Raw genomic sequence first — 14,309 nt, 5'->3', positions numbered from 1 at the left:
TGACACTTGGCATATTTTGCCGAGATAATGAGAATGGAAAATTTTCATAGGCCTAAAAATAACTAAAATATAAAGGTTTTCTTTTGGGGGGGGAGGGGGGCAAAAATGTTAAGTAAGTACAACTTTTCTCAGTGTAATTAGACTACGATATGTGTATTAGCAATAATAAAATAGTAGAAATTCTTTTTTAAATATAGATATGCATTTTTTAATTTTTTTTCACGGTACAGTGGATGCCGGTTAATTAAATCAGCCGTTAATCGAATCAACTGCTTTAATGAATCAAATTGTCAAAAACAAAACAATACCCAGCTTTATTGAATTTGCCGCTTTATGTAATCAAAACTGCTTTGAACAAACGTAATTCATATAAGTGGCGTCCACTGTATCACTTATTTGCGGTTTTTACGAATAACATCTAACAAGAACAATTTTGAGAATTTTTGGCATTTCATATTAACCAAGTCCAACTGTATTTAAATCAGGTAAACCTCTTAACTCCTTTTGTTAAGTAAAAGTGCAGTTATTGTTTGGCATTGACTTCACTTCATGTCTGCTTGTTAGGTGTTACGGGGTATCCTGACTCTGCTTAAGTTTTGAATGGTCAATAAACTATTTGTTTCTTTTAAAACTTTACTTGATAATTTTATGCTATTGTAATAGCAATAAGCCGAATTTCCCATGCATTCTTTTACCACATCTGATTGTTTCACACGTATGAGAAATGATTAACTATTGGGATTCAGCTTTCCAGCTTTCCCCCATTCCATGAGTAAGTTTAAAAAAAAAACATGAATACACACACACACCCACATACAGTGAAATACGTTTAACCCGAAAATGCTTAACATGAAAAATCGTTTTACACAAACTGGTATCGCGATCCAGACTGTATACTACGCACTTAAATATAAATCTTTTAACACCAAATTCGTTTATCATGAAAAAAATTTCGGTCCTTTCAGCTTTGTGCTGAACATTTTCCAACGTACATATATGTATAACTTGCAGAGAAAAAGGAAAAAAAAAAAACAGAATGATGCGATTACATAATTAAACTTGCAACATGCAAACTTATTTTTTAGAGGAAAGTACAAACCAAAACTATGTTTTACCATTTTTTTCACATGAGCAGCTTCTTTCCCTTCTGACCCATGAAACTGTGTAGTTTTAGAACCCCAACCAACAGTTATTGGTTTGCCTAGGAATAAAAATAAAATACATAAAATAATAGATATGGAGGTAAACTAGACCAATTTAAGTGAAAAACTAAAAGAATTGCATATAAATCATAATTTAATAAATTCCAAAATTAAATGTTAATTGCACATTGGGTTCGGTATGATGAATTTTAACTAAGTTTTTACTGTAAAAGTCCAATTTAGCATTACGAATAAGCTGTTGAACAAGGTTGAATTATATTGCATATGAATAGAAAAATGGTTAAGTTTCTCACAGCATATGTATTTAAAAACAAATAACTAATTACATGGGCATCCATTCTTCCAAGAACAATGATGCACCTCCCCCCCCCCCCCCTTTAATGCTACAAAGCACACCAACTCAGAAAGAGAGCCTTTAAAATTACCTCCCTCCCCCCCCCCCCAATAAAAATTTCAAAAAAGCAGTCTGCAGCATGAACCTCACCCCCTGGGCACCTCTGATAAATAATATAAACTAATTTTTTTTAAAAATACTATCGCCCAATTCACTCAACGTAACTGAAGACAGTTTTAAATTTGACTTTTTGAAATTTCAATGGGAGAGTCACCAAACTTTTCTTTCCCAAAAATAGCCTAAAATTAAATTCAGTTTTAAAAAGAAAAAATGAGATAAAATGCCTTACTCTTTCCTTGATTGTTAGTAAACAGTTTTTTAAATTTTAATTAAAAAAAAATTCTCAGAAGAAAGCTGCAAGATCCTCTAACTTCACCAAAAACCGATAACAATTCGGAAAAAATTGGGAAGAAACCTAACCCCTTTTCCTCTAAAATTAACAAAATTTGCGTAAATTGTGATCTTTTATCACAATAATTAAAAAACAAACTCTGTGTGAGGACGAACCCCATCCTTGGCCTTCTTTTCCTAACGCAACCAAAGATCTAAAACTATGTTTAAGACTTTAATCTTGAAACAGTATTGAGGGATGTTCCCACACCTCTGTCTGTCCTCTGGCAGCACTGAAAAATGCCTAAAATTTTCATTTTTAGGATTTGCAACTGTTGACACATTTTTTCAAACCAATAAAATTTACATTAAAATGTGCTTGGTATTAAACTTAATTTACACTTTACAAGTTTTGTTTTCATTTTAAAACTAAAACTTGATATATAAACTTAAAAAAAGATAGGTAAGGTGATAAGGGGAGCGGTTTCTAGTTTTTGCGCCATCTTGGAAAAATGAAAGCTCTGGCAGTTTGAGAGGTGACCATTGGGAAATTTCAATTGTCACCCTCCTAAAATGATTGGCTAGAACCGCCTCTATATTTGTTAAAGTCAGTTCATACTATCTTACTTTTCCTGGCATATAAATTTTCTTTTATCTTGTCTGGCAGGAATTTTTATGAATGGGAAGGATTTCAAACAATTTAACATTTCAACTGCAATCTAAAATCTACAATTTTGAACCTTCCCCTAACTTTAAAAATTGTGATATATAGCTATGTATAAAAGAAAGAAATGTTTTATTAAAAGTTTTAATTTATTACTTTCTCCAAATTCATCAGTAGTCAGTTGTTTTTCTGTTATCGCATCGAATTCCTTTGTCATTAATATTAAGCTGTCAGCACCTAGAACAAATATATTTTCTCTTTGTGATAAATCAAAGCAAAATAGGCATTTGAAAAAAGAAACATCAATATTGATTTTAAATAACAGGGTTCATACACTTTTGGTTAAAAAAAGTTCCCTGACTTTTCCAGGTTTTCCAGGTTGTTTTTTTAGAAAATTCCAGGTTACTCGCTTCATTAAAAATTTAAGTTTAAATAGTAATATTTTCAAAATAATTAAAATTGTTTAAAGTAGCAATGCAGAAGAACTGAAACTTCTCCCCTTAGATTTAAAAAAAAAAAACTTAGATTTTTTTCCTTTGTTTTCTCGGTCAAAATATTAAGTTTTTTTTAAACATTTTGTTCAAAATTGTTTTAATTTGTTTACTATTTGTTGAAAACAGAGTACTTTCAACTTATTTTAGGTTTTTTTTGATGTCACGCGTAATATTATAGCGTTTTGCTGTAGTCCTGCAGCAACCTTTTAGCATCCGCTTTTGGTTTACAATACTTTTTATTTTCTTATAAGTAGGTTACACAAAACATATTGAGCAAAACGCAAAGCTAAATTTTAGTATAAATATGGTTAATTTGTTGCATCAATTGGCATACCATGTAATGCATAGTAACAAAAATCAACATCCGCCGATCATAGGCCAATGCCAATAATCTTTTTTTTTTTCACATATTAAAGGACGTTTACATTAAAATTTCAAATTTTCTTTTCCAGAAAGTATTAGTTAATTTTCAAAAATTCACAACTTTTTGCACATTTTAATGTTATTTTCAATGTTACTCATTGATATAAACATCCAATTCTGTTTCTGGAAGTTTAAGTCTATTTCCATTGTGCAAACGATCAAATATTGCGACAAAGTGAACAATTTAAAATAATATGTAGATTTTTGGATTTGTAGTATAAAAGTAGTAATAAATAATTAATAATCCTTAAAAGGATACAATAAAAGCAAAATAGTCAGTATTTAGCACATAAGAGTCTAAATCAATTAAAACAAAAAAATGTTATAAAGATTAAATTTTGCATTTTTCCATAAAATAATTACAAATTATCCGGAAAAAAAAGGCACAATTTGTGTTGTTTTCAATAGTTTGCATTGCAATTAACATCCAATGCCGTTTTCGGGAACTTAGGCACTTAAAAAGTCTTGTGTACTTCCATCTTGGGAATGACCAAATATGGCGGCTATGCCCAAAAATAAGAAATAACTTTTTTAATTTGTCGCATGAAGACAATTAAACAATAATTAATCTTCATGAAACTACAATTCATTGAAAAGTTTTTATCACATTGCGTCCGAGGCAGTGAGGATAAGATTAAGTTTTAAGAACAAAATTTTTTATTTCTCAAGAAAATTATTTTAAATAACAATAGAAAAACAATTTGTAGACCATTTTTTGTTATTTTCATCAGTTTTCAATTAAAGAAAACATCCAATTCTGCTTTGTTTTTAGAAACTTAGGCATTTTAGAATCGTATCTACATCCATCTTGTGAATGACCAAAGATGGCGACTGCGTTTCACACGTAGCTGAAATGATTTTCCGATCAAAAAAAAAACTATTTTCCCCGATCGATCTTCCCATCTACAGGTTGTGCTTCCGAAGCAGTAAATTGTCTTCTCTCCTTTTGAGTTTGTACATAATTGCTGTTCACCTGATTTTTTTTCCCTTGGGAACTACTGAGAGCCAAAAATGGCGGCTGCTGAAGATTTTTTGGGTCGCCACTTTTTTCATTGCTTTAAAATTGTTACAATTTTTTTTAAATACATCGATAAAAATGAAGATTAGATCTCATAAAACCAAATTCCCTGGGAAAAAATTGGGAAAAGAAAAATTTTGGGGACACATTTGGAAAATTCCCTGACATTTTTGACTATGTCATTTTCCATGATAATTCCAAGTTTTCCCGGAGCGTACGAACCCTGAACCGAATAGAATGTTGTGGCAACCCATCTAAAACTTTAGGCAGTAGAAAGAAATGCGTTCCCCTCACTGACTCCATGCAAGAAAATCTTCGATCTTTTGGCGCATTTTTCGTTGTGAAAAAAAAAAAAAACTTTCATTTCTCGATCGCAGTTTTTAAGTGCCAGCGTCGGTTTAGATAAAAATTTACAATTTTTTTCGTGAAATCACAATAAAAACGAAAACTAGATCTCATGGTAGTTAATTCCTTGGAAAAAAAAATGGAAAAAAAATTTTTGGAGGACAAAATTTGAAAACTCCCTGACTTTTCCCTGACATTTTTGACAGTGTCATTTTCCCTGACAATTCCCGGTTTTCCCGGAATTCCCGGAGCGTACGAACCCTGAATAACTAGAATGGTAAACATAAAATATCAATATCTATCAATGTATATAATACATATTAGATATTAGTAACAATACAGTAGAACTTCATTAATCGGACTAATAGGGGACTAGGTTTTCAGAATTGATGAAAGAACAAACTAAACAAAATTAACTATAAATTGAGCCAAGGTACATAAACACCATACACTTTAAAATTGCATTTTGAATTCAAGAGAATGAAATATAAAAGAAAATAAGAGAAAAATCACGAAAAGACATTTCAAAATTCAAAATATGGCATGCAAAAATACATTATTGGGCTTAATTCAACTTCTATTTATAAAATATATACATTTAAACCGCTGTCTGAATTAAATGAAGTCCGGTTGAAAAGGGTTCGGATTAATAAGGATTTACTGTATAATAGGAAATTTGGTTACTAGCAAGGTAGGCGAGGCCGTTCAAGTTATCCAGCTACTCCATAGATGGTGCCACTAGAAGCAATTGTTCCTTATATGAGGCAGTGAGAAGCAAAGGGATGTAAGCGGCAAAATTAAAATTTCGGAGATAACCAGTACAAATGATAGGTGAACCTCTCCTCTCTCTTGGGGCAAGAGATAGTGCTAGTAGCCCTGGTAGATACTGTTGTATAGCATGATTCAGAAAAAAAAATCCAACAGCCTACTTAGGACATTATACGCATTTTACTCATAACTTGAAAATGTCCACTTACACCCCCTTTGCTTCTCACTGCGTCATATAGTTTACAGGGCACCATCTATTGAGTACCTTGATAAGAAGAGTGGTAGGTGGCCTGCTACCTAAAATTTATTCTGACTTTGGATATAATTGTGTACATTAGCTTGAAAAGAAGTATCATTTGATCAGTTGTATCATACCAGTTAAAAGAACAACAAATTCTTGGTCAGGGCTCCATGCACACCCTAGTAAACCAGAGTCAACAAGACCCACACTTAAGACCTAAGAAGTAAAATATATAAGTTATGATACAAGAAAACTTAGAAAAAAATTTAAAAATAAGAATAAAAACTTTCCTCATGCAGTAAATGAACACAGAAATGCCATAGTAATAACAAAAACATTTCAAGTTAAATAGCAGACATGTGCTCCAGACTAACAAGGAACCCTTTTCTCAAAGGAAAAGGTGTGAGCTTACAAAAAGAAAACACTACTATTCTAACTACATTCTAATACTGATTGCATTACTTTAATCAGAATAAATATTGATATCTTTATCCTGGCCAGGAAATTCTATCCAAAAACTTTTAGACTATAGAAGGAATAAATATTAATAGGTAGAGTCAAAAGTAGGTTACATATTATATTTAGCTACAGACAGTATATTATGACATTTTAACACTATGATGAAGTGATTAGAGCCAAGCAGAACAACTGCTGCTTTAACACATTAAACTCGGACTTAAATATCTGAAAACCAAATATGACGAAGTACACAAGAAACAAACACAACCATGTTACATTGTGGCTGTTTTATGGTTTTTATAAATAAGGGGAACCTAAAAATTGATGAATCATAGGGAAATACACAAGACATTTGAGTCCTTTCAGTTAAAAAAATTTCCAAAAAAAAAAATTCTAATTTTTCTATACTAAGCAGACTTTTCATTATTAAATGCCGTAAAATTATTTTGTGCTACAGAAAAGTTATGTGCATTTGCTTTGCAAAAAATATGTGTTCATCTTTACTAAGAATTTTTACAAACTATGTTAATAACTGATGAAAAAGTTAACTCTAAAAGATAAATCAAAGTTCCAAAGGAACAGCAAAAACCTTCGAGTAATCGGTAGTTCGAGTTATCGGAAGTTTCTTTCCCAGCCTTCTCAACAACAACTCTTATTTTCTTTTTCAGGAATGCTGCATAACTGATAGACAACACTTATAGATTAGATAAAATAAATTACTAGTACTACAAGAAAACATCTTTACACATAATAGATTTTAATAAGATATTCCGAAAAAGGAAGTTATTTTAGACTGCTTACATTTTTTATCGCATCATAAAACACCATTAAATTTGTATGACTTTGGCCCAATTCCTTTTCTCTTGACTTCAGTTCGTATTTCTTTTAAATGTCTTTTTGTCCTAAAAGCAGATTATGTGAGTCATCCAGAAAATAAAAGTTACTTTTTTTCAATTTTTGCCAAAATTTTGAATTTTCAAAGATAGCCAGCAATAAAATTTTAGATCGTCAGCCACGGCAAAATGTAGCCCAATTGGCTACTTCTCACATAATCTTGCAGGAATGTGTGCATTAAGGAACACTATTGTAAATAAATCATTCCCCCTCACACAAGCTGATAAGTAAAGCAATAATGTGTTAACAGAGGAAAAAACTTTTTTCTTATTTTGGCTATATTTTTATGCATAAAAAGAAAACAAAACTTTTGTAAAACTTCCGACTTAAACAAAGTACATTCCAGATTTACAGACAACTTTGACTTAAAAACACTAAATTATTTTGGGTCTAAATGTAAACTTCAAGATAAAGGGATATTCGAATTATAAGGCTTCGAGTTATCAAGAGTCGACTGTATTCTGAGTTTAATCGTAGCTGCACAAAAATGGCAAGTAAACTTGTACGAGATAACTTGTAGTTGGCATCCTAGAAAAGAACGCAATCTACAAGTTATCTCGCAGTTGGCAGTCAACCTGTTAAAACCATACTCCCAATCCTAGAAACCAAATTCTGACTTTGCAAGAGTAACCTTGAACTTTAGACATTGAAATTAAGTATTTCATCAAACAAATTTAATACATCTATATTTACCTCTTTGCTATAAATATCAAACAGGTATATTTCTCCACTTGAAGACGCTATGAACAAATTGTCAGTTTCAATGATATGCTCCATTCCAATGATGAAGGCATTCGAGTCCACAGAATCTGGCATGATTTCGGCACACATAGAAACCTAAAATAAGTAAAAACAAATTACTTCAAACTTGATTTAGCTTAACTTGGGAGTATGTATCTAAATCAGTTTAAATTTTACCCAAAATATATAAACATATGAAACTTAGGCATGTGTAAAGTATAATCGATAGACAATATCAAAATTAAAACAATCACACTTTAGGCACAACCATCACACTTTAAACACATGTAATGACAATATGGTAAAAAAAAGATATGCAATTTTTTTTTATGATGCATTTTTATGATGCTCTAGTTTAAAAGTCCAATTTAAAACAAAAAAAAAAAACCAGTATTGTATCATCACACAATTATAGTTTTTTTTTAACACTGACTACACGTGGTAGCTATTAATGAAGAGCCACCCAAAATTGTCCAGATTAAAACTGTGCCAAGTGACATACCTATAATGGAATAGTACTTGCCGCCCTCTCTTAACTACTCCCAGGGGTGATTGTGAGTTCATCAAAAAATACCTGAAAGTTTCAAAGCGAGAACGGGGGGGGGGGGGGATAATATTTGGCCCCTATTACTTAAGTGCACTTATGCCATAGTATTAAATAGTTCAATGGTCAGAGTCAAAATAGTGTGTGTACATTTGATTAAAATTTTAATGTGTTACGAAGTTACTTTTGAGCTGGTGTTATACAAAATTATCTCGACATTTGTCCATCTTAATGCTCTTGCAGGTATATTTAATGAGTATTATATAATTTTTAAAAAAATTGCGGAGGTAGGGAGATAAAAGCATAACAAAAAAAAACATAATTCCGGTTATTTCAGACATAAAAATACCGGAAATACGTCCGAAAATACCGGAAATTCGGTAAAATACCGGAACACAATCACCCCTGCTACTCCACTGTTGCAGATATACTCATGCTCGGCATAATAATAGACAATATTTTTCTTAATATACTAGCACTTTGAGATCTATTTTATAACATTCAAATACAAAAATTTTAAATGTAAGTAAGCATGCAAGAAAAAGAAAACTACACACTGACCGCTTTGGAGTGTTTGTCCATACAAAATACTGAATTTGTCGAACTGAAGTAAATATTTCCATCATGGTCAGAGCAGAAACAGTCTCCAGAGGCTGCTTCAAATTGCTGGAAACTTAACAGCTTCAGATTTTTCATGCTTTAGCTGCAAATATTTCAACACTAATGAAAGACATTGTAATACTTCCAAAATAGTGAAAATAAAATCTGTAATTTTAAAAAATTCATCAGAAAAAATAAATAAATAAAAGTATAAAAATAGAAAATAAACAAAAGAGTTGAATTTAATGCAGGGCCGGCTGTAGTAGATTTGTCACCCTAGGCAGTATTGACAAAGGCCGTCCCCCCCCCCCCATTGAATAATAATAATATAAAAAATAATATATTAATAAAATAAAAATAATAGTAAAGTGCTTAAAATTAAAGTGAGTTTCTAGTAGTATTCCAAACAGAGTTTTGTACAGGGGAGGTGGGGTACGTTGGACTTTTGGGCATGTTGGACTGGTCCCAATTATTTTAATACTATTAATTTTTTTTAATTTTATTTTAGGACTAACAAATAGCACCTATGGGCCTACAAATCCTATAATGAAATTACATGGTACAGTATAATGGAACAAATTTTATTCCAGAAAGTGTTATTTCAGTAGTCCTGAGTAATTTTTAGAAAACTGTAACTTGATTTTTTTTTTAATGGCTTTCATCAAGATTGGGGGGGGGGGGGGGTTGAACTCCTTTCTTAAAGGAAGTTCTTTTAGTTCATAATAATTGGCATTTTTTCATTTTTGTTAAAAAAAAATTATGACAGCACTTTTTCAGACCAAGAAGGTGGGGTAGGTTGGTTCACTCGTTGTGGGGCATGTTGGACTGGACCAACCTACCCCACATAATTTAAAAACTTTTTTTTCTTTTAAATCTCAATAATTATAATAACATTCTAAGTGTTTGAAAATTATACATTCATTTCATGTTGCACACGTTTCAAAATAATAATAATAAATTAGGGCAAAAAAAAAAAAGGCAAAGATATATTTTATAATTATTTAACAAAAAATATGCTAAATTAATTTTACCAAAAGATTTATTTCATATCTACACTCTTTTACTATTTATATTTTCAAATATACTTTAAAACTTCTGCAGACAATTGTTTTCTAAGAGTAAAATATGCAATACATGCTATAATAAAGTTCCTGTATAAACAATTTTTTTTTTTTTTTTTGCTAAACAAGCATTTCTACATAGAAACAAACTAATTTTGATTTCAGAATACAAAGATATGCTAAATTAAAATTGTTCATTTTATTGTACTTTTTCTCTGAAATATGGTATTAGTATAACAGGATTCTTTTCTTTTTGGAGTTGTTTCATGCAATGCATTAAAGAAAAAAAAGATGATTTTCTCCCCTAGCAAATACTAATGTAACTTTGCATAAAATAACATATGACTTATCTTTCCAAAACTGACTCCAAAAGTGCTACTTCCAAAGCTCAAGAAGTAGCACTTTTATATTCCCAGATATCAATTAACATACCTTTATTTAACTTTAATCTGCATTAATTGTCTCATGAATATTCAGCAATTGATTTTTCTCTTGATTTTTAAAAAATAATTGTGTACTAATGGTGAGTGCTCATTGTTGTTTTTAAATAAAGATGATTCATGAATTAAAATCAATTTAATATGTTATGTTGATCTTTAAACTTCATATTTTACACTCTACGCATGAAAGATAATAAGGTTGTTACAAAGTTTGATAGTATTTATCACTAAAATTACAACAAATGTTGTTTGAGTTATGCGGTCCAACGTGCCCCACCAGGCGAACCAACGTACCCCACCCGTGGGGCACGTTGGTCCACTTTAAGAGGTTCCATTAAAAAATTAATATAAAAAAGTTTATCAATTCAACACTTCCACAAAAATCTGTGGTGTTGAGAACTGTTTAGTGAAACTTATTGAAGAAAATTGAACAGCTCATGAAATTTTTTGACGAGTTAAAAAATGACGAGTAAAAAACGGACAAACGTGCCCCGCTTCTCCTTATATTTAACCACTGGTACACACTTTAAATAATCTTTTTTAACATTAAATTAGTGCATCTTATGGCACTGAAACAGACAATATTTTCAAAAGACTTTTAAATCACGCAAAATTAAATTCTAAAATTAAGTTGAATTTTCAGTTTAATTCCAAACTATGTTTTGCACATACCAAAGCAGTGGTACTCACTTTAAATTATTAATTTTTTTAGCATTGAAGTAGATCTTTAGGGCAAAATCTTATGGCGCTGAAACATATTTTTACTTTTTAAAAAAATGTTTCAATTTCGAAATTTGTCCACCCTAAAATATGCCACCCAGGCGGCTGCGTAACCCAGGAGCCAGGCATGCTTAATGAGACTAATTAACTATGTTCATTAGACAAAAATTAAGATTTTTTTTAAAAAGCAAAATGGAAAAAACACATTAATTCACTCAATCATTCAAAAACAGAACTTGCTTCTGCATTGCGTTAAAATATTGCTGTCATTACTGGTTTAAAGTTTCAATTTTCTTCATTGAATTTCACATTATATATACACATTATATGTGCAAGCATGTATATAAGTTATGAGCTTGACATGCAAAAAAAAGGAACATAGGAATCTGATGGGGACCCATAATTTTTACAATGGAGCCACTTTTCAAAAAAGGATAGTCCCTGGGATCAGGTTTCATCACACCTCAGCGAAACCCTTGATATCACTATCGCAAATCTGGGAACGTTTGCAGGAAAAATTAAAAATTGGAGGAGCAGAAGGGGGGGGGGAGGAGGAACAGAATTATTCTGGCAGTCAACACTACCCAAAAAGAGTAACTTCAAAACATATCAGAACGAAAATTGAATGCCAGTTTTAAAAACATTAACTCAGCAGCATAACCTTCACTTCTATTGTTTCTCCCTTTTGGTTGAAAATTGAACTAATGCCATTTTACGGACATACAGAAATTACTCGAATAGAAACTGCGGATTACAATAGATGATTAAAACAGATTATTGACAAGATTTTTTTTCGAAAGCAACGGCTTTGTTCATTTCATTGACACTAGTAGCAGATAATTTTCGTTTCGAATTCGTTAGTAGGTATTTTTGAAAATATTATTTGACTTATTAATTAAACACAATAGAAAAGGCAATAAGTTCTTGAACAAGATTTCATGCATAAACTTTCAAGTATCATCTTACTTCAATTTAAAAATCCCTTCTTCTAAAATTGATTTGGTATTCTTTTAAAATTCCCTATTGAAATCAAACCACATGTCGTCTTTTTATAAAATGTAAATAAAACTGCAGTAGTAGTCGCAGTGTTTAACTAGGATTTCAAGCTAGCAAGTAAGGCTGCGTTCGGAAACGATAAACCGGTTACACCGCGTGGTTAGTCCGGTGTGGTTATGACGTATTTGGAATTTCTCTAGGAATTCCGGTAGAACAGCTGTGTTTCCGAACGTTCGTGGTTAAACCGCGGTAGTTCTAGCTCAGCAGCAAACGACACTCCAATCAACGCGTAACTTTCATAATAGGCAAGCCACGTGCGTTACGATCAAAACATGAAACACGACCGGATTGGCCAACACAGACTTTGTGACGTTTGTGATCTCGCTAACCGCTTCCAGACAGCGGTGCCACAGGTTGCTACCAAGTCGACCGCCAGAAAACAACCGCAGTGTTTCCGAACGCGGTTAAGTGACGTCACCGGTTCCACCGCAAGCGTTTCCGAACGCTTGCGGTTGCACCGAGGCGACCGATCCGCGTTTCCGAATGCACCCTAAGTTTCTTTCTGAAAAAAACATTTCCATGCATGTTAATCATTGTCGTGACATTTAACAATGGGGTTTTTTGTTCAAAGTTTTGTGGTCAAAGGTGTTTTTTGTTCAGTTTATGAGAAATAACAAATAACTAAGGGTCTAAAGGAGAAAACGATTTCGCTTTTTGTGCTGACGTAACTGCTAACTGCAACTGCATTAAAGCTCTCGCGAATGACAAAGCTGTTTGTTATTCCGGCAACCGTTCTGTGTAATTAGAAACTGCGATTAGAAATTGCAGTACTACTTAACTATCACTATGTTTCGGAACCAATACGACAATGATGTTACTGTCTGGAGCCCGCAAGGCCGACTTCATCAAGTCGAATATGCAATGGAAGCCGTGAAACAAGGTTCGGCTACGGTTGGTTTAAAGAGCTCTGACTATGCTGTTCTTGTGGCCTTAAAACGAGCTTCCTCCGAGCTGTCTGCTCATCAGAAAAAAATCATCCCGATCGACAATCATTGCGGCATTGCCATAGCCGGTTTAACAGCTGATGCTAGGCTATTAAGCAAGTACATGCGCACCGAATGTTTAACAAATCGTTTTTCTCGTGATTCGCCTTTGGCTATCAACAGATTAGTTTCTCGCCTTGGCAACAAGATGCAAGTCTGCACTCAACGTTACGATCGCCGTCCATATGGTGTGGGTCTGTTGGTTGCCGGTTACGATGATCTGGGGCCCCACATCTACCAAACTTGCCCTTCCGCCAACTATTTCGACTGCAAAGCCATGGCCATCGGAGCGAGGTCTCAGTCTGCGAGAACATATTTAGAGAAATACCTCGACACTTTTAAAGACTGCGTTCTAGAAGAGCTGGTGAAGCATGGCCTCAGGGCCCTACGAGAATGCCTACCGAACGAAGTGGAGTTGAATCCAAAGAACGCGTCAGTGGCGATAGTCGGGAAGGACATGGATTTCACCGTCTTCGAAGATGAGAGAGTGGCACCGTATTTGGATGCCATTAGGGATGATGAACGCCCACGCCGTGGTGGAGCATCTGGTGGCGATGTGCCACCGCCCAGCGATCGCCCAGATGACAGCTCCAAGCATCCCGAGCCAGAGGTTGCCGTGGAAACCATGAGTGTAGATTAAAGAGGAATTGGATATCTTTTATATGTTGGTTCATGTCACTACTTTAACGGAGATGTCTAAGTATGATTCATTAAAAAATTGTTTTTCAAATTCATTTTTTGTCTTTTTAAAACCGTCTCTTATTAATCGATACATGTTTGAACGAACTGTCATTTTTACTCGCTTTTTTTTTTGGTGATTTAATTCAAGCTTTTTACTCTAATCAAGCATTGTTTTTCTACAGCAGTGGTTTTCTACCTGGTGGCATAGAAAGGTTTCAAGGGAAGGGTAAGAAAATAAAAGTGACGAAAAAAAAAGAACTAACAGAAATTTACTCAATTTTGGGGTCACA

At 32.9% G+C, this 14,309-nt stretch overlaps 2 protein-coding genes across 2 annotated transcripts in view; one reads left to right on the top strand and one right to left on the bottom strand.

Moving 5' to 3' along the window:
- LOC129229817 (putative elongator complex protein 1) overlaps positions 1 to 12,354 on the bottom strand; it is a 128,172-nt gene extending 115,818 nt beyond the window's left edge. The window contains exons 1-6 of the mRNA XM_054864192.1: positions 12,266 to 12,354; positions 9,040 to 9,181; positions 7,887 to 8,030; positions 5,975 to 6,056; positions 2,708 to 2,788; positions 1,116 to 1,201 (exon numbers count right to left, since the gene is read on the bottom strand). Coding sequence (XP_054720167.1) covers positions 1,116 to 1,201; positions 2,708 to 2,788; positions 5,975 to 6,056; positions 7,887 to 8,030; positions 9,040 to 9,174 — 528 coding nt within the window. The 5' untranslated portion in view covers positions 9,175 to 9,181; positions 12,266 to 12,354. The remainder of the gene's footprint in view (positions 1 to 1,115; positions 1,202 to 2,707; positions 2,789 to 5,974; positions 6,057 to 7,886; positions 8,031 to 9,039; positions 9,182 to 12,265) is intronic.
- Positions 12,355 to 13,044: 690 nt separating this feature from the next.
- On the top strand, positions 13,045 to 14,062 carry LOC129229334 (proteasome subunit alpha type-1-like). Its single transcript, XM_054863627.1, has one exon. It carries the CDS (start codon positions 13,142 to 13,144, stop codon positions 13,976 to 13,978), a length of 837 nt encoding a protein of 278 aa, XP_054719602.1. The 5' UTR covers positions 13,045 to 13,141; the 3' UTR covers positions 13,979 to 14,062.
- The last annotated feature ends 247 nt before the right edge of the window (positions 14,063 to 14,309 follow it).

The sequence above is a fragment of the Uloborus diversus genome, chromosome 9, assembly GCF_026930045.1.
Source record: "Uloborus diversus isolate 005 chromosome 9, Udiv.v.3.1, whole genome shotgun sequence".
Lineage (NCBI taxonomy): Eukaryota > Metazoa > Arthropoda > Arachnida > Araneae > Uloboridae > Uloborus > Uloborus diversus.
Note: the sequence above shows the minus strand (reverse complement) of the source record. Positions and strands in the feature narration are given on the sequence as shown.

Bases quoted from the DNA above. Each gene is read 5' to 3' on its own strand.
- LOC129229334 (XM_054863627.1), top strand. From the start codon at position 13,142: ATGTTTCGGAACCAATACGACAATGATGTTACTGTCTGGAGCCCGCAA.